This window comes from Lagopus leucura, unplaced genomic scaffold (genome assembly GCF_019238085.1).
Source record: "Lagopus leucura isolate 7727_CA_CO unplaced genomic scaffold, USGS_WTPT01 Super-Scaffold_100075, whole genome shotgun sequence".
NCBI classification, from domain to species: domain Eukaryota; kingdom Metazoa; phylum Chordata; class Aves; order Galliformes; family Phasianidae; genus Lagopus; species Lagopus leucura.
Window position 1 is genome coordinate 399,819 of NW_024962315.1, and position 20,821 is coordinate 420,639.

Consider the following 20,821-nt stretch of genomic DNA (forward strand, 5'->3'; position numbering starts at 1 on the left):
GCCATATGACAGAGGCAGCCGGCAGACACAGTGAGCCAACACGGGCTTTGCAGCAGGGTTTTATTAGATCTGCCAGGTAACAGCCATCACAGCAGAGCTGTCAGCATCACCCAGAGAGCAGCACAGGTCCATCTGTGGCCCAACAGGAACTCACATCTACTGCGCCCTCCGGGCCATCAGCATCTCCCTAATGTTATCTTCTGCTTCCTTCACGCTCCGCTCCAGGTAGGACTTCTTCTGCTGCAAGACAGAAACCCAGGGGAGAGTTAATGTCTGGCCTGGCACCGGCAGCAGTGAGCATGTCCAGAGCAGAGCCCCAGCACTTCTAAGGGTGCAGGACTTGCTGCTTCCCCAGGAGGGAAGTCATTCCCAGACGCATCCTGGAAGTACCAGCATTTTGCCTTTCTGGCTGGGCTGTGGTCACATAGACAGGAATTTTGTTCCCTCTGAAACCTCCTTAGAGTTGCTGGGCTGCATCAACAGCAGAGTTACAAAGGGTTTGCTAAATTAACTGCAGCAATAAAGAAAAGGAAATGAGATCCCATCATGTTTGGAATCCAGAGATTAATTTATGCACCACAACTTGTGCTGCCATCAGTGCCACTGAAACCCCTTCACACTCAGGTTAAGAAGGTTCTTTCCCAGCGAGGCATCCTCAGAAACCAGACCCTCCTTTCTATCTGCTGTGTGTTCAGAAATCCCCTGCTGTCACCATAGAACGTGTATGTTTCTTTAATCATCTCTCATTATCCCAGGCTTGGCAGGGAAGCAGACCGAAGCTGTGCATCCTAAGATAGGAATTCAACAGGCAGCATTTTTTCCTGCTAGTCTGGGTTCTCCTAGGTGACTGGAAAATCTGCACTTGGCTCTCCTGACTATTTTCTCTGGGTTTCCAAACGACAGACACAACAGTCTCTCATGGGTGCCAGGCCTGCAGAACGCATTTCTGTCCCCATGCTGTCCCAGAGCTGCCCCTGGTGCAGGGCACACCAGTGCCTGGTGCTTCAGCAGAGCCCACTGGAACCACTGCGGGCCATGCTCCCGAGGCAGCCCTGCCCATGCGTCAAGGGCTGTCCCCATGAATGCAGTGCAGCCCCGTGCTGGAGGGTGCCAGCAGGGTGATCCTTAACACCACAGGAGGTGGGCCTCAGCCTGGGGCATCACAGAACCGTTTGTGTTGAAAGGGACCCCCAAAGGCCATGCAGTTCATCCCCTGCAGTGCACAGGGACACCCACAGCCCCATCAGTGCTCACAGCCCATCCAGTCTGACCTTCGCTGTCTGCAGGGACGGGGCACTGCCACCTCTCTAGGTACCCTGTGCCAGTGCCTCCCTGCCTGTACTGTAATGAACTTGTTCCTTATATCTGTCTAAATCTTCTGGTTTGAAACCATTTCCCCTTGTCCTAACACAGCAGTCCCTGCTAAGGAGTCTGCCCCCTTCCTTCTTACAGCCCCTTCAGATACTGAAAGGCCCGCTCTCAGCTCCCCCAGAGCCTTCTTTTCCCCATCTGCACAGCCCCAGCTCTCTCAGCCTATCCTCCTAGGGAGGTGCTCCATCCCTCCTCTGGACCTGCTCCAACAGCTCCATGTCTCTCCTGTGCTGAGGTCTCCCTCAGGACTGGATGCAGCACTCCAGGTGAGGTCTCATAGTGCAGAGCAGAGGGGCAGATCCCCTCCCTCTTCCTGCTGGCCCACACTGGTTTGGATGCACCCGGGGCATGTTTGCTCCCTGGGCTGCAACGGCGCATCTCCATCGAACCACTTCCCAACCACAGGCAGAGGAACCCGGTACGATGTGAATGACCTCCGAATTCCACCAGCACTAAGAAGAGCTGCACTGCTCCCAGCACTGCCCAGCTACAGGAGGTGCAGTCAGGGGCATTCACCCCCAGCGTCACCTCACTGGAGCAGGGCAGCAGCAGGGCTCAGGTATGGTGTGGGAAGTGGGTGATGTAAAACCAGAAGCTGGTGCCAGCCTGCGCTCATGGCACCTAGCTGCTAGTGGAAGGCCAGGTGGGCTGGGCATGTGCCAAGGGACAGTGACTGTCAGCAGCAAAGGGTGACAAAAAAGGCCAAGGGGGTGCTCTGCCAATGGTCTCAACTAAACACTGTGAGAATGTTGGGTGCTGGGGTGTGTAACACAGAAGCAAAACCATTCACACACGGTGCAGTCCTGCTGCCATCCGCACTCCCATAGCTGACCCACTGCAACTCTTCTGTACACCCGCTTGAAATTCCCATGCCGTGAGGACATTCATTCTGCTCCCATTTCTAAACACTGAAGAACTTTCATTTAAACAGTAAAGGTTGTTAACAACAGCTAGGGCTGGGGGATACAGTAAAGGGCTCCTTGTCTCCCTGCTGTGGTCGCAGACACGTGGGATGCCTCTTGCTACAAGAGCTGCTTTTCAGGAAGCTGCTGGGAGGCGGCCCAGCGTGGGTCCCTGCGCGGATGCCTTGCTGGCGCTGATACACAAGCAGGGCAGGACGTCCCCAGCCACTGCTGTTCTCATGCTGCTCTGCATGACACTGAGGGACTTCACGTCTGGGGACAGGAACTCCAGCCCCTCCTTCTCAAGCACAAGGGGCTCAGGCAGGGACCAGGCTTGGCACACTGCTGCCATGAGGACGGTGCCCATGCGGTCCTTACACAGCACTGTGCTGCTGGGGACACTGGCAGCCCTGAGCAGGCCAGGATTTGTATTTCCAAGATGCACGGCAGAAGCAAAGTGTTCCTTCCTGTGGAGCTGTAGTATGGCTTCTGCTTAGGTAACCACAGGAGAGGGAGCAGGAACTTGTACCAATTGCCATCTCACCACAATTACTGGGGTCTAGACAGGAAACTCAGCGTCTCTGATGCTCTTTCCTGGGGAGCAGTGTTGTGAGCCAGAGGGGCTGACACATCCCCACCCTTCCAGGCCGCCATGTGGGGCTGGCATCAAGGCTCTGAAGTCATCCTTGAGCCCATTCCAGCCTGGCTGGCCCTGCTGGGTTGCTAGTAGCCACTAGCTGTGCAAGGAACGCCCTCTGCGGCCTCCCAGCCTCCATCTCTGCAATTCCTGCATTTGATATTGCCTGGCATTAAAGGAATGATGGAACTGCACACTTGGAGGCATTAAATGCACTGGCGTTTTAGAAGCACTTTCTCCAGCTCTGATTTCTGTCAGCTGCTCTCCACTCCCAAAGATTCAAAACACTGTCTTGCTGCTGTGATCAACATTTCTAGCATCTCTCACACACTTCTGAGACTACAGCCTCAGAAGAAGCCTTCGCTGCAGGAGGAGCAGGAGGCAGCCCAGAAGGCGACTGAATGCACTCAGAGACATAACAGGATTTGCAGCAACAAATTTCCAAGAGGGCAGCATCCTCAATACGCATACTGAAATCCAACCAGCTGCCTTGCTCCTGAACAGGACAAACTCCTGCACCCTCACCCTCAGGCTGTCACCCATCAGATTCCACCTCAGCCACCCCTTGCAGAGACAGCCACTTCAACCCCTCCCACTCAGCTGCTCCCCTGCACAGAAGGGCACTGCCACCCCCGCTGGAACATGCGAGACAGCCACTGCTGCCACTGCAGCTAGCAAGGCCCAGGCTATGTGGATAGCAGTTGATAGAAAGCAGAGTTGGAGAAAGCCAGTGCAGTTAATGCTTCCAAGTGTGCAGTTTCATGATTTCTTTACGCTAATTCTATAGCCAAAAAGTTCTCCTTCCCAACCAGGAAACTGGCAGCAAAGCAAACCACAGACTTCATGATGTCTCTAAAAGCTAGCCCTAAAAAATATTTTCACTTAAATCTGCCTTCTGGAACCACTAACAGCTCCCTGGCACCAAGAAAGAGGGTCAAAACCCACAGCCGAGACCTGCTCTCCAGATAGCAACATCCCTCCTGCTCGTGAAGCTGTTCGCAGGGTCAGTCCTCCCTGCACCTCTCAGTGCCCCTGTAGCCATGCTGGGGCTCTCCTGGGCTGCCCCCAGGCCCTGCTCACCCCAACCCTCCAGTTCTTGGGACCCTTCCCCATCTCAAGGCACTCCTGCAGCCCTCCTAGACCCTGTGTATGGGGCAAGGGGTAGGAATGGCACATGCCAACCTGGCACAATGCATCCAGTGCCCAGAGCACCAGAATGCCCAGCCTCAGCTGGGGGTTGGAGAAGATAGCACCCTCAAGGCTCCACTCTGCACCACAGGGGCAGGTCTGTGCCCAGGTGCTTGTGCACACAATGAAAGCAATGCCCCAAGTACTTCAAAAGTACCCCAAAGCTTCAACTTTGCTCCCTGTTGCAGGTAACCTCCCAGTCTGCTCCCTGTTCAGCTCCACGCTATGTGCTCTCAGCGGCTGCTGCGGAAATTCTGGATTTAGGGCAAATACACCTGCAGGTCACAGCCCTGAGAAACGGCCACTGTGGTTAGCAGATGTAGGCAGCGACCTCCTGACACTGCATAAACCTCCCACCTCCGCCGCTATTGCATCACGCTGAGAGCAGCAGCCAGGCTTTGTCCACGATGACACATCCAGACTGCGCATTCCTGTCACATTAAAGAGCCAGCATCCACAGATTCCACAGCAAGAAAAAAAAACATTCATCAGCTCCTTGTGGATCAGATTCAGATGATCAAAGCACCATATTCACACAGCACCATGTTCGGGGCATAGCTGCCTTCGGAGTGCTGCCCAGGGCTGTCAGCTCCACGCAGGAGTTTGGGGCCAGGATGCTCAGCTCTAACAGACAGCACAGCACTGCTGTGCTCAGCAAGAAACCAAAGGACAGCAGCTAGTATTTATTTGGACTGCACTATGCCTAGAACTCACAGGTGCTACCCTTTTTCAAACAGCAGCTTATCATTCAATTTCTGCTTTTTTTGCTCTTCAAATTTTACTTCCGTCTCCTTACCTCAGCTTGTAAATTAGTGGCCTGCAACCAGAAGTATGAGGTGACTAAACTCAAATAAAAACATCTCCAGCAAATTGAAGAATCTAGCAATGGAATGATATTGGACAATTCAAAGCTGAGAGCAGTGGGTGACACACCAGAAGGCTATGCTGCTTTGCAGTGAGATCTGGACGGGCTGAGAGCTGGGTGGGGAGAAAAATCATGAGGTTCACCAAAGGCAAGTATGGCCCTACACCTGGGGGGGAATAACTGCATGCATCAGCACAGGTTAGGGGCCAAGCTGTTGCAGAGGAGCTCTGCACAGAAGGACCCGGTGCTCTGGTGACCAACAGAACTTCTTTGAGAGCAACAGAGCACTGGAACAGGCTGCCCAGAACAGTGATGGAGTCTCCTTCTCTGGAGATACTCGGAACCCACTGGATGCTTTCCTGTATAATCCCCTGTCAGGAGCCCACTTTAGGGGGTGGCCTTTTCCAACACACATGGCTCTGTGGATGTGCAATCTCACATTGTATTTTTGTTTTTTGTTTTTTGTTTTTTAACACTCCTTTCCTACACCTCCCAACGTGTGAGGATGGTACACGCTCAGGTCCCTACCAGAGCCCTCCCTGGCACACCCCTACCACACACAGAAGAAGACTGCTGCGGAAGAATGCCCTGGAGTCTTCAGGCATGATGCAGTGCCTCAAATAGGTGCCCTGATATAACTCATCTTGTGACAGTCTCAATAAACGTGCTAGCTTAGTTTCACTATCCCTAAAGTTAAATCAGGTCATTTTCTGCATTCCTTGCAGTCTCCGTGTGCACACTCTTTGGGAAAGTGATAAGCAGATCCCATGACAGAGCAGGGAATGCACCCTCAGCTGCAGAGAGCCCTTCTCCAGAGGAACAGGGCTGTTGTGGGGTCAGGCCACAGCATACAGCTCTCCTGCCCAGGGTCTCACTGTGCTCAAGAGATGCGCTGTGCCCAATGAGATTTCCACTTGAAACTCCATGATAAGGAGGATCTCCTGAACAACACTCAGCCATTCTGCAGCAGAGACACAAAAAGCCCATGGGCAGCACAGAGGACAGCCCCATGCCCCGCGGCCTCACCCTGGAGAATGGTGTGGCATACTGACACTGGGAATGACACAGCAACCACCAAATATTTAGATGCACTTCAGACTTTCCACGCAGCAGGGTTATTGCTCTCAGGAAGTTGCCTGTAGTTTGCTTAAGAGTGAACTGCAATAGGAAAGGACCACAGCTGGTTCCTGACGACAGCCACTGACAGCAGCATGATGATGCCACCCACCAAGGAGGAGAAGCAATGATTCATGTCCTTGGGTTTTCCCTCACTTACTCTTTCCACAAGGCAATGGGGAAACTCAATCACTTTCAAGCCTGAACTAGAGAGAGGCAGCACAGTCCACCTATTAGGAAGGAGATCAAGAATCATAGACATGTTTGCGTTGGAAGGGACCCCCGAAGGCCATCCAATCCAAGCCCTTGCAGAGCACAGGGACACCCGCAGCCCATCAGTGCTCACAGCCCATCCAGCCAGACCTTGGCTGCCTGCAGGGACGGGGCACCGCCACCTCTCTGCGCACCCCGTGCCAGTGCCTCACCGCCCTCAGTATAAAAAACTGTTTCCTTATATCTAATCTAAGTCTCCCCTCTTTTAGTTTGAAACCATTTCCCTCATCTTGCCACAGCAGTCCTTGCTAAGGAGTCTGTCCCCTTCCTTCTTACAGCCCCTTCAGATACCAGAAGTCCACTTTCACCTTCCCTTCTCCATCCGCACAGCCCCAGCTCTCTCAGCCCATCCTCACAGGGAGGTGCTCCATCCCTGGGAGCATTTTTGGGCCATCCTCTGGATGTGCTCCAACAGCTCCACGTCTCTCCTGTGCTGAACACTCCATGTCCCGATGCAGCACTCCAGGTGAGGTCTCACAGCAGAGAGCAGAGGAGCAGATCCTCTCCCTTGTCCTATTGGCTGCCACTTTGGGTGCACCCAGGCTATGGTTGCAAGGGCACAGTGGTGGCTCATGTCCAGCCGCCATCCGGCAGTAACCCAAAGTCCTTCTTAGCAGGGCTGTGCTCTATCCTTTTGTCCCCCAACTTGTACAGATAGCAAAGGTTGCTGGCACCAAGGTGTAGATTGTGCACTTGGCTTTGTTGAGCTTTGTGAGGTTCACCTGGGCCCACTGCTCAGCTTAAGAAATGCTGGTACAAACCTGCCCCCATCCCGAGCAAGTCCTACCTACTGCACTGCCAGCAGGGCTTCCAACATCATCTCTGCAGTGCTTTGAGGCGCACGTGCCCTGAGAAAGTATTCACTGTTTCCCAGTGTGGTACCAAGGGAGGCAGGTCTCCAAGAGAAGGGGCAAGGTAACAGGCAGGGGAACAACTGCAAGGACCCTCTGCAACAGAGCCCAGGCATGCCACACATAACTGTCATGTCAGCCACATGGCAGCACATTAATTAGAGGAGGAGACAGGTGCTTTCTGTGATCAGGAAATGACGGATTGCTCCACTGAACTTGTGCACCCTACCCCAGAGGTGGCTAGCAGGGAAAGCTGATGGGAACATTTCAGTAGGTGGCAGCAGAAATATATTTGCAGTGCAGACTCCTATTGGAATACTCCTTCTTGGAAAAATCACCCTTCAAGAGGACATCTCTCAGACATGTTGCTCCAAGCCCGATACCACACTGCTGGCAGCCTCATGACAGCAGTCATGTCATATACAGAGAACTGGGGAGGAAACTCACTCCGGAGCTGAAATCCCCACATTCTGCCTGGGAGGAAATGTGCCTCTTGCAAAACATGGTAAGTTCCTTCGCTCAGTGCTTCAGTTTCTACATTCCTGCAGAGCCAGCGTGGCAGATCAGAGCACCTGCTAGCACCACGGCTGTTGTACAAGCCAAACCACATCTCCATTTTGCTCATACAGTTCAGGCCAGAGGAGGCTATTTTTGAAGAAAAACTACTTCTGTAAAGGTAGAAGACCCAGAAAGTCAGCAACCGGAAGAAATGAATGCCTGACTAGCCAGCACTCCCCCAGCCAATGCCCGTGGGCTCACAGGCAGAAGGGAGAACACGGCCACGTCTCCCCAGGAGCGTGCTTTGGGCAGAGCAGTGCAGCGACCCGACGCAGCACAGGGCCAGCAGGAAGTCATTACAGCCTCCCGCATACCTGGTGAGCAAGGTGTGGCTCCACAAAGCTGACTCAGGGCTGGGTCAGGCCTCCCACACGCAGCAGCACGCTTTCCAAATAATCGCTTCCTGTTCTCCCCGGGCGAGACAGAGGAGATGGGGGCGGCAGGTACGTGTAATCCCCCTGCCCAGAGCCCTGGAATCACCAGGCACAAAGGGCAGCAAGGACCGACCGCTCCGGGCCGGGTGACTCAGGCAGGCACAGCGGCGCTGGGTTTGTGACTAACTATTACTCATGCAAGGAGGAATTTGGAGAGGGACCCACATCCAGCTCCGTTCATTGCTTTGGTTATTTCCACAGCCCTAAGTACAAAGAAGAGCTTTGACAATGAATCAGACCCTGGTTTAAAATGACAAAGAAAGACTTATCTATCAGTTTGGTGTTCAAATGATTTCAATGTAATGTAACATAACGTAAGAGCAGCTCAATGCTAAGCAAAGGAAACAAGCAACATTTTCAGATCCTGATGACAAAACGCATGCTCCTGGATGGACAAAACCATTTAGACAGAGGAAGAAGTGGTTTCTATTAGCGCATAATGTTCTTCACTTTCCCCTGACTGACAAAGGAATGCCAAAGCACTGGCACAGTGTGCTGTGAAAAGCTTTTTCCATTAGATTTGTGTGTCAGATCAAAACGAAAAAGCCCAAAGTAAGTTCTGGGATAAAACTTATTTTGAAAGTGTCTCTGTAACAAAGTTCTGAAGGGTATTAAAGGAAGCAATCAACATACATATTAATTGTTATCTTGCCTTTATAATCTACGATTATCCAACAAAAAATAAAGGCAGGAGTAGCAGGGAGAAAAAAAAAGCTGCCAAATCCTGGTTCCCCCTTTGTGAGGCCTTTGCCCTTTCATCTAGTTTGCGTGCTTACTTTGCAGTAACGTCGCGCAACGAAGAGTAACACGATTACTAATTAACTCGTTCCTTGCAAAATTTGGGAAGGTTGAAAACTGTGCTGTGAACGACTGCTGCAAATGAAAACTCCAGCCCTGTGTGCATCATACACATGACGCTTTAAATTCAGGTCGTTCTACCCAAATGAGAATCACCTACAATCACGTTTCACAAAAAACAGGAAGAGGAGTTTTCATAAGCCATTCTGCATCTGAACTGGTGGAAGATCCTTTCTGAGAGCCGGGGATTCCCTTTAAATGTGATTATTTTCCTTCTCCTCCATCTGTGAGGTTACAACTTGGCATTTTGCAACTGGTGACTTCTGCACTACTTAATATATGACCAACTTGTTAAGCAAGTTTCAGAGCAGAGCACATATCTACCTTTATCTAACAAATCTAGCATAGGGATGTGGACCAGTATAAAAAAAATACAACTTCTTCCTTACAATTAATGAAGAGTATTTGTTCCCTTGTAAAGCTACAGGACACGAACTGCACACAACCAACTTTCATTTACCTGAGAGTGAAATTATGTGATCTGGATAGAAGGAAAACAGCACAAAATACACGTAAGGTAGGCTATAAGAAAGAAACCCTCTTACTGCCTTCTTCACTTTTCACAAGCAATCTTTAAGATGGGCTGTGAGGCTTTAAAGAAAGAAGTCATCAGATCCATCCAGAGCCCTGGAAGCAAGGGGTAAGCATGCTGCTTGGGCTCCCACCAGCAGAGTCAATCCAAGAGACAGAAAGAACTAGAGCAGCATTACCCATACCCAATATTTACCTTAAATTTGTATGGCACCAGTCCAGCGTCAGAGGACTTCTCCATTAAGAAGGTTCTGTCCCAAGAGCATTAGCTCCAACACTCTCAACCTTTTCATCATTATGTTACATTTAAGGTTTGTTTTGTTCATTGTTCAGGTTATTTCCCTTTTCAAAGGAGAAGAAAAATTCTTCTCCGCTATAAGACAGCCTACAGGAAAAAAACAAATGAGCTTCAGTACTGCTTTCTTCACAACAAGCCTGCTGGTGGAAAACAGACGCATGCCAACAGCTCTGCCTGTGCTCTGCTTTCCTATGGGAGCAGCTGTGGATGCCCCCATGCTGATAACAAGCTACCTCTGGAAGCTTTCATCCTGGACCCAAGGCCTTTTCATGGCCAGGGAGAGCTATGAAGCTCCCAAGCATAATTCAGGCTGCTGGATGAGCAACAAGGACAGAAGCATGGCAGCTTTCCTTGGAGGAGATGAGGCCATAATGCCAAAAAGACTGAGACCAAGCCAGGGTCTGACATCTTCTATATGCGTACTTAGGGCTGTCCTTAGAAGCTAGGGGCTGCCGTGACAACACATTTAAATCACATCCTGAGCACATGGATATATGCCAGCAATTCAATAGAGAAAAACACACTCTTCCAAAGCAAAATCTGCTCTAGGCTAAATCATAGAGGGCTATTCTTGAAGCTTTCCCCCTACAAGCCAAATACAAGCACTCTTTATTTTCCCCTGTTTATTTAAGAAGCACACCACACATTCCTGGGCGCTGGCCTATCCACTCCAACTATAGGATGAGAGCTCCTGTGCTGCAAATCTCAGGAAGAAATCGGCCAAAAAACTGTTACCTTCTGGTGGTCGCCAACGGTCTGCAGGACATCCCACACATCTCAAGAAATTTGTCTGCACATCATTAAAGCTACCCTCTGAATTGGCCTCCACATGAACAGTTTCAGCACAAAAACCAAAGGACTGTCCAGAGAACTGCTACAGAGCAGGCCATGCCTACACTGAGAGTACAAAGCACCAGCTCTGAGACTCTGGCACTGCTCCCCAGACACACCTCACCCACTTCAGCCATAGCTGCCCCAGGGAAGGAAAACCATGCTGTGGCAGCCAGCAGACACCCTGCTTGATCAGCAAGAACAGGGGTGCAGCCATCACACCAGTGCAGTGAGGCCACTTCAAAGCCCCAGAAAGCATCACAGAACGGACAGCCGGAGTGCAAGCAGGGTGTGTGTGCAGGCAAACCAGGGAAGACCCACTGCTACATCTGACATCCAAGCACCTCAAAGTACCACAGTTCAGTGGCATCTTAGCTTCAGCACGATGCAGTCCTGCCAAACCTGACCAGTCTTTAAACAAGAGGCAGTTTTTTTCCAATCATGAACAAAGGTTAAGAGGCTTTCTGCATGGGATGGGACAACTGGACACTTAGAAATTCTTTTTGAGGTCCCTAGCACTTGTGTATGCATTCCCTCATATTATTTTCAACTTCAGACAGAAAGAGAAGAAACCAACCTACCCTACAGCATTAAACATTCAGACTCCATAGAAGTGCATAAAGAATTGCATGGGATATGGGCGTGCAGCGGTGCCCCAGGCAGAGCTTAAAACCAAATCCAATTCCCCAAGAAAGCTGCAGGTTGCCCTTTGCAAGAAGGAGCTAAATTCAGTGGCACAGTCAACAGCGTGGCCCAGCACAGCCTCCCCCTTATTTGTTATTTTTAGAAATTTAGTCTGACAACGCCTGACAACTAAACATGCTGAATATAGCAGGAGAGAGAGGGATTATCAGATATTATCAGAGAAAACACACGGCAGTAATCACTTTCTCCACCCCTAACGAAGAATCAATTTTCCATGTCTTTGTAATATCAGAGTTTGTTCTTTTTAAAATGCCACATTTAAAAACAGAACCCATCTAGCTCTACAATGGAAACGGATAACATTTCCTGAAACAAAGCATTGTTCCACCCCTCACATATCATGTTTCCTTAAAAACAAGGGAAGAAAAACATTACTTGGTTTTTCTCTTAATACTGCACAAACATTGCTGAGCTAAAAAGAGTCAGTGCTCATCCCTTTAGAATGCTTTCAAAATAGATTTACACATACCCTTTGCACTGTGAAACACAAGAAGAATTTGATATTATCAGGACTGGAAAAATCCAATAGCTACGCTTAGGCAGGAAGCTTCCCATGTGATGGCATGGACTCATACACTCAGCCTCTGTAAGTGCCAAGAAGGCTTTGGTAAGCTTCACTCGCCCAGCCTGTAAGCAAACGTGCATTTTGTAAACAAGCCTAGACAGTCCCTTTGGATTCCAAAGGATTATACACAGAGTGTGAAGTTAAGTTTGCTAAACACGTGCATATATACATTCCTCCCTTAAAAGAAGGATAAAACTATTTTGTGTGCTGACTGACAGACTATGTCTGCCCCTTTGTTTGTCTGTACATATCTACACCCTTTTGGGTTTTCAGAGCCATGCTCACATAGCTCCACTCACAGAGGACATGCAGTGCATATTCCAGCAAAGCTTTGCTTTCACAGCTCTGTACAGAGCCGGCCCTGGCCGTCCTCACTGCCCTGCTGTGAGGTGAGCAGCAGGGACAACCAGGCTAGCAGTGTCACAGCCCACTCCTGGTGCTGACATAAAAGAAACAAGGCAGGTCTTCAACAACAGGCAAACACAACAGAGGGGAGTAAAGGAAAGAGGAGAGAGAAACAAACCTCTGAAAGAAGAGGCAAAACCCCTTCCTGCTTTCAAAGTTCATTTTAACAACTGTGAGTATCAGGAAACCCAGCTCACACCTCCAAAGCAGACAAAAGCCCACATTTTCACAAACTGCCAGGATTTCTTGCTATACTGCTGAGAAGAGTTCAGCTGTGAACCCAAACTTTATGCTGCACTCTTCTAGAATTGGACTGAGCTACCTGTGACACCGTTTCTGAAATTCAGGTTCATATCAAAAATGCACTTTTCACAGTACCTTGGCAACAGCTCTGTAACTGCACCATGCAATTGCCTCCAGCTCATGCTGTGACAGCAACCAGGTGAGTCACACTGCATGGATACCAGAGGGTTACTCCGGCCAGCTTAATTCAACTGTGCAAAGTGTAGTAAGGTATTACGTATAACGAAAAATAAGGTAGTTAATGTGAAAAATAGCTTTAATTTTTTTTTTCCAGTTTGAACAACTGATGAAGGGATATTTTAACCTGGTTATCTTGGTCTTACATTTATTTTACAACCATGTAGTGGGAGCACAAGGTCACAAAGTTTCACATTCTTTTCTCCTGTCACAACTTGTTCTCGGAAGAGCAAAATCCTCTACTCCTGTGATAAGTGGACTCAGGTATTTCCCTTGAAATCTTACTTTTCAGCGACTGTCAATCTCTTCCTTAGGGAATCCCAAGTCCAAGGAATATTATTCACACAAAACTGCCAGACATCTGGAAACCAGTTAAAAGGTAGACTTGAATGTTCATTTAAAAGAAACTGTCAAATGTTTCAGCAATCTGAACCTTACTTTCTATAGTTAAATAGAAAAACAATCTACATGGCAATAACCTCCCCACTCTTACAACCTTTTGAGACAATTGCTGGGAACTGCAATTCAGTGGCCATAACCAGAGACCTGAGGCAACATGGAGCTACAAAACAGTAAAAACACATCTGTGAAGCAACCACCTCCAAGGCTGAGGGGCAAGAATGGCAAAGGTTATAATCTGGGGGCCGGGGCGGGGCTGAATTCCATCCATTCCGCTGAAGTCAGCGATCTAAAAGTTCAGGAGGTAAGATTATTCTCCATCAGGAACAGGAAGAAACTGAGATGCACAGCTGAAGGTTACAGTGGCCAAAACTGTCAAACACACTTCCAAATGCAGGCAGACTGCAATGAAGTTCTGTAACTTCAGTGACAGCGCTGGTTTTGCTCAAGGCCACTGTTTTCAGGGATGGTCCCAGAATAGCCAGGATACAATCACATATAACCACGTAAGCATAAAAACGACTGTGCCCTGTCTGCATGAATACTGGGTGGCATATACAGCCTATCCATGAAGTACTTACTTTCCCTGCGTAGAAAAGGTTCTGGTGGCCAGATACACAAAGCCCCTTATTACTTGATACAGAAAACATGGCAGGTAACACAACCTGCAAGTTCCCATGGCAAAATGTGTTTCAAGAACAAATTAAAAAAACACAACTTGACTTTTGCTGTAGTGTAAGTAGGAAACAATAGAGACTGCACAGTCCTGTCTGAGCACCTACTTCCTATTGCTGCTTGTCCCTACTTCCCTGGTCTGCACACTCACCTTCTCCAAAACATTAAGAGATTTGACAAGCAGCTCGATGAAATTCAACCTTTCCTTGTTGTCATTTCTAAAAGCTAAGGAAAACGGTTATGTATTAATTCTATTTCAGGAGCATTAAGAACAAAAATACTAATGGCCTTGGAAGAAGTCCAGTAAGTCTAAACACCTTCTCCAAAGAACTGTAAAGTGTTCATGGGGCCACTAGAAGATACTTAAGATTCAGACGATAGCTTGTTCAAACAGCTGGAACTTGCATGGACACTACTTTATGTGCCTCAGGCATTCTTCTCTGCCTCAATAAGCACTCCCTCCATAAGAACACAGGAGTACTCTGATTACATCATTACAGTCCATCCTCTCTAGGATCCAGCCTTCAACAGCAGCCATAAGTAAATGTCTTGGGCAGAGTTTAAGAACAGGGTAAGCGTATGTGGTACTTCCTCCTAATACTTTCCCAGACTCCAGACATTTTTAGCTCACAGGCTTCCTGAATAGAATGCAATTTTTACATATTTGGAAATGCTCAATGGATTTCTCTTCCTTGAATTTGTGCAATTATCCTGTCCCAACATAAACTTTTAATACTCAGAGCAAAGAGCTTCCCATCATTTATCTGCTGCAAGTAATCTCTAAACATCCTCTAAATATTTTTAAAGCTAGCTCCTACTAATTTAAATTGAACCCCTCACATCCAGTTTTCATATCAGGACACAGAGAGAACAATTAGTCCCTACCTGCTTTCTTAACATTCATGAAGCTTGTAGACCTAGCAAAAATCCAAGGCACACAAATTACTTTTAGGTTACTTGCAACAGCCCTCATGCTCCCCTGCAGTTACAATCCTTGAGAATGTATCACATAAAAATAAGGGACATAACAAACAGTACCTTGTTGACCTTCAACATTTTCATCACCTTTACAGGCCAAAAACTTACCTCTAATTCCTTAATTTTCTCTTCTGCTATTCTCTGCTTCTCTAAAAGCTGATTATGAATGACTCCTTTGGACTGAAGAATAAACCTACAAGCAAAAAAGAGACAAAATCTGTTGGATTTTGCTTTAAAAAAAAAAAAAAAAAATCTAGGCATTGTACACTTAGCTGCACACCAAGTTAAACTGCAATGACCTCTGAGAAATACTCATTTTCATCCATGTTCTAGTCAGAGACAGAAGAACAAACCATGATGGATTGCCCAAGAGGCTCAGAAAAATCAGCTGGAAAACACTTGCTACCCGCTACTAAAAATTCATTGTTATTTAATGCCTTCAAATAAAAATTTCCACTGTTAAAGACTCCACACTTTCTTTCTGTTCATCAACTCTGAAATGCTTACCAATCTTCCACCTTTCGATCTATCTTAACATTCAAAAAAATACATACAGGAAGCCACTGAAATACTAAGGCGGGCGGCAAACAGCACAACAGCAGAACTGCCATGTCACCAGGCTGCCCGCCCAGGTTTGCTTACTATTTCACCCATTACTTTGCAGGAAGAAAATAAATGCTCACAGGTTGCCCTCTACATTCAGTGTCCTGGAAGTTCCAAAAGCAGTTCTGGAACACACCTAGCAAGGGAAGTCCTTCTTATCAAATAACATTCAAAGAGATCTTCAGCAATGACAGCATAATAGTATGGAAATGTAGTCAAGGAGGATTCTTTCAATGGTTAAAAGTCACGCATCACTGTAAGCTAAGCAAACCTGAACCATAGAAACAGAGGCAATGTGCACACTACACTGGAAGGCCAAGTGCTTCCAGAGGACACAGAGAGCCACATCCACCTGCCTTTAAGCTTTCACAACTCCTGCTGCTCAGGGCTTGGCTTTAACACGCACCCTCACTGCACGCCAAATTCCCTCGCTTTTTAAGTTCAGAGTTTTTTGTTTTTTGTTTTTTGTTTTTTTTTAAACAGGGTAGGAAACTGTTGTTTAACTGAAATTGCGGCCACTGGTTTCCATTGTTCTGTTTATTTGTTTTTTTTTAATTGCACAAGGGCTTTGAAAGATGCCTCTATAAAACCTCGGTGTTCTGTAAGCCAGCATGTAAAAGCCACCAACCTGCTCTGAAGAATCAACACCAACCAAAGCATCTCACAAGCACGTGGTGCTGGAATCCCACAAAGAAGTAAAGAACAACTGAGCTCAGACGAATGTTAGGAACCTTTTCATAGCTGCCTCTCATGCTTCCAGACACAAGGAACGCACAAGACACAGATCAGCCCCTTCCCTACTTAGAAAGTCCCCTGGGGATTTAGAAGGAGTCTCCGTGGGTCATACCAATGAGGTCAAGGTCTGCCCCAGCACTACAGAGCGTCTGGGACAACGCATGCTGCCAGGTGACAGGAGCAAGCGCTTGGACAGTTACCGTGAACAGCTTCAGACAGTGCAGAATCAGAATGCATTCCTCGCCTACTGCAACGAAGCCTGCAATCAGTGGAGTGCCACCTCCAACGACAAAGGATATTATTAACAGGTTTGCTCAGGGCCTGCAAGATGTTCTTTGGGCATAAATGGAATCCACTCTGCTTGGCTGGAAATTCAGCCGACTCTGCACCAGCAACACAACAACCGAAAGGAAAACTACGTGCCACATCCATTCCTGAAATGCATTGGAATGGAACTGTGGTTAATTACAGCAGACTGTAAATTAAAACTCCTCAGTGCTGCTATTAGCTGTGCTTAGCAACCACTTCCTCCTCCTCTTCTTCCTCTCCCTTGCTCGAATCCACCTTGTCTTTTCTACAGGAATTTCTGCTAGGTCTTCTACTTCAGAGTTTTCTCAAATCTTTCTTCATTCTTTTCCAGTCTCTCTACTAGAATCATCTTGGCTGTCATACTCATCCCTACTCTTCACAACACAGCACACTCATGTCTCTCCCCCCTCAGCTCCCCATTTCAGGCAGTGATTGCATTTCCAGCTCCCAGCACACACCACCCTGCAGACAGAACATGAGGATCTTGCTCAGCCCTATGAAAGTCCCATCCACAACCACCCTCCTGTTAGATGCAAACCCTGCAGCCAGGCAGATGGGAGATGCTTTCAGAATAATCACCTGCATTATCACATCGATGATGCTCCTACACTGCACCTGCATACTGGATAAAAGAAACGTGGAAAGCAATATGAGATTTCACATCCCCCATGTGTTCTGGGATGAAGACAACATTGTGCTTCGTTCCTGCAGAAGCTGTCATTAGTGAAAAAAGCAAAGCTGCAAGGTGTGCCCTCAGAATTCCTGCCACAAGGTCATCAAGCCCTCAAAATAATGCTCACAGGTATTGCCCCACATCTGTCCAAGGCCACATTCTCAAAGCTGAAGCTGCAAAGCCATATCCACAATTAAACATTTAAGTCTATGGCTTCACTTTTCAAAGTAGTAAAGACTGAAAAGCTTTAAGCTTGGGATACACACCTCACAAACACCTCAGCCAGAGTTTTTACTTTAGGAAGTAACACGGCCTAAGAAGTAACTGAAATAGCACGGAATTTCTGTTCAGTAGGTAAGAAGTGCCACAGGACACATGTAATAAAGTGAGCTACATCACTGAAAGACTTCCTGCACAAACCAACTGCCTGGCCCAACAAAGAGGCTCCACACTCACACCTCGGGCACAAACTTTTAAGTACGGGCATTCCACAGAAGACAACTAGCACAACTCTTGCAGCCAGCTGGGTCCTGCAGAAATTAAGCTCTTCTTGCTTACATACAGACACTTCGCAGCACACACCAGCAGGCCTGTCAAACACGATACCTATGCTATCGAACGTGAAATACTGATTCAGAATGACACAGTGTCACTGAATGCTTTAATTACAAAACTTAACAAATAAACAACCCATGTGAGCTTTTTTGCTGCTGTTAAAAAATACCAGAAATGCCCTACCACTGGATGGCGCCCTAGGCAGCCTGCTCTGGTGGTTGGCAACCCTGCCCATGGCAAAGGAGTTGAAAACCAACAATCTTTAAGGCCTTTCCAACCCAAGCCATTCTGTGCTTCAGATCAAAACAGTCAGATTCGCCCAGTCTAAGTTGCTCACTCATTTAAAAGGGAACAGCAAGTAACATCAGAGCAGAATATGCCCTATTCCAGATACTTAGCAGTTTACCCAGTACTTACATACACAAAATTACAAAAGAAAGTGACAGAGGACTGGGGTTCTTGAGGTCAGCAATGATCAGCCAGCTCTGGGCTGCCAACAAGAAGAGCTCTAGAACACAGCCATGTATTTTTGAACCGGCAGCCTCTACGTGGCCTGGCATCCCAGCTACTGCTGGTTCTTAAAGAGCAACATGAGGAACAGAAATAGAGCATAAGAGAACTGAAAGAGAAACCTCACTTTAAATATTCCCAATTGCTTCTATTCTTTTCCCTGCAGTTCTCTGCTAGCTCCACAACAGGTGTTTTGTTTCTCTAAGGCAGAGCAAGTGATTTATAATACTACAGGATGAGTTGCTTGCTTCCCTATGAAGAGATCTTTTCCTCTAATTTTGAATTTCTAAATCTCATGCCCCACTTAGTCAGTATTTACATAGCACTCGCTCACACCCTGGCCAAAATGGTCTTCAGGCTCATGTACACTGTTCAGTGATGCTGTTAACTTCATCTGCCACACATACACACTCACCAAGCGATGTTCATGCTATGTAAGTAATTCCATAACTCAGTTTGTTTGCACCAAAATGTACTGTTTACTTGACTTTAAAACACAGTATTAGATATTGAAATATTCATCTGTTAATGAATGAGGTTATGGAGATGTTTATTCAGCACATGCCAGCCTTTACTATGACATAGAATGTATTAAAGTTATTAGAGGTGGAGTAACAGTGATGTTCATGTCAAAGGTTTTCCGTTAACAACATTTCCAATTACTTGCAACCTTAGTCAGCTTCAGCTTTCTCGTCTGGAACTCCTGGTGGTGGGCACCTGGCCCAACAATGAGCACTTCCCCCCTTCTGCTCTGCTTAGGTAACAGTTCAGGTATTTCTGAGGGAGGACAGAAGCTGGCAGTCCACAGGTGCGAGTTTTTGGAGAGGCATTTTTAGAGGCAGGAAAGCTCCAAAGCTATTTTAATTAATGGCAGATCCAGAAATCCACTTGTTCTGGCTTCCAGCTCACAGACAGGGTGATTACAACATCAGCTTTAAAGCCCCTTTTTGATTTGGGAAACTCTTTGCATCTTAGCATAAGTTTAATGCAGAAAACTGTCAACTTTGTACAAAGTCGTAGTATTATTTTACCATACTTCTTGTATTTCTAGAGGAATCTAACATGCCTTGTTGTAGCACAGCACAGTTGTTTGTACATAACACCCTTCTCCTTGAAGCCAAGCATTTTCATTAGACTACTCCACGAGAAAAGTTGGACTAAGCCCAGTCATGCCCTTATCTATTTAAAGATGCTTTTTAATTCTGAACTTGCACTGCTGTTCAAGCTCTGAGCATACTCAGTAAGCGATTAATGCATTTTAAGTACTGTTCAAAGCCAATGGAATAGAGGCTTCCAATGAGCTGATCCCAAGCAACCTAGCTTGATTGAACAGGAGCCAGCTGTTCACAACTGCAAGCATCCAGAAGTCTCCTTTTGCTCTCCCAGGGTCTGCATCTGCTTCTAGAAACAATTCCTCGATTCTTTGTTCCACAACAACATGCAGCTCATAACAGGCACTGATAGAGCCCAGCAAATTCCAGTTAAGCCACCCTAGATGAGTTAGCCAGTTCCAAACAAGACAAGCAAGCAATATTTAAAAAGGAAAACTATGACTAATTATAGTCCGGACTCTTCACGTCCAAGTGTTTTGCATTTTTCAGTCTGATTCTGAATTTCCCATTCACCATATCATAACCTTTAAGCAGAGCTCACGTGGGTCGAGGTGGTTGAGGCTTTTCCTCCATTTGCCATTATTTCAGCAGCCCCTCATCTCACTGGGTCACCCAATATAGCTCAGCGTAACTGCCCCCCTCCTCCCTGCCAGAGCAGCACATACCTTACAGCAAAACAAATCCTGCAGCTTATATTGGGAGGGTTATATATGAACACATTCTAGAAGCAGCCGTTTATAGTTCACGTGTCATTTTACCACTGCACCCAGAGCAGTGCACCCATGCGAGACCAGTGGTGTGGGGAGGGAGGTTAGCAGCATGGGCAGCATGCCAGAAGCAGTCTTACGTAGGCCACAACAAGGGGAACTTTTACTCAGATGAACACTGGTAAGCCATAAACCTATTTACCTTAAGGAGCTAAAGGAAAAGAAAAGCAACGCCAAGCCGTGGCTGCCTCTGAGCTGCTGCAGCCTGCCCAGCGCTCACAGCCGCCTTGCTGCAGGATGATGCTTCTGCTCTGGTCCCTGGGCTGTATGCTCATGCAAACAGCACTCTTTTCTTTTTTTTTTTTTTTTTTTGGGGGGGGGGAGGGGGGGGAGGAGAAGGCTGGGATCTGTCAATAGCTAGAGGGTATTACATTACCTCAAACAAAGATAGTAACACAGCTTGCAAGCAGCAGTTTCTGCATTGCCAGACACTTAACTAGATGGTAGAATTATACCATTGTTCATACTTGGTTCTTTTAAAAAACTGAAATTGGGAATTTATCTTTGAGTGCGCATTAAATATAGTACAACCCAAAATAACAAACCAGTACCGTAGTCAGCTTTTAAAGGACTTCGTCCATTCTTTTCAAGGGCTCAAGAGAGATAAGTGGAATTAAAGAGAAGAAAAAAAAAAAAA

The 20,821-nt window shown here is 47.3% G+C and overlaps 1 protein-coding gene across 1 annotated transcript in view; it reads right to left on the minus strand.

The window, feature by feature from the left end:
• Positions 1 to 43: 43 nt before the first annotated feature.
• PFDN1 (prefoldin subunit 1) overlaps positions 44 to 20,821 on the minus strand; it is a 28,654-nt gene continuing 7,876 nt past the window's right edge. The window contains exons 3-4 of the mRNA XM_042887203.1: positions 15,029 to 15,113; positions 44 to 240 (exon numbers count right to left, since the gene is read on the minus strand). Of these exons, the coding sequence (XP_042743137.1) occupies positions 157 to 240; positions 15,029 to 15,113 (169 nt within the window). The 3' untranslated portion in view covers positions 44 to 156. The remainder of the gene's footprint in view (positions 241 to 15,028; positions 15,114 to 20,821) is intronic.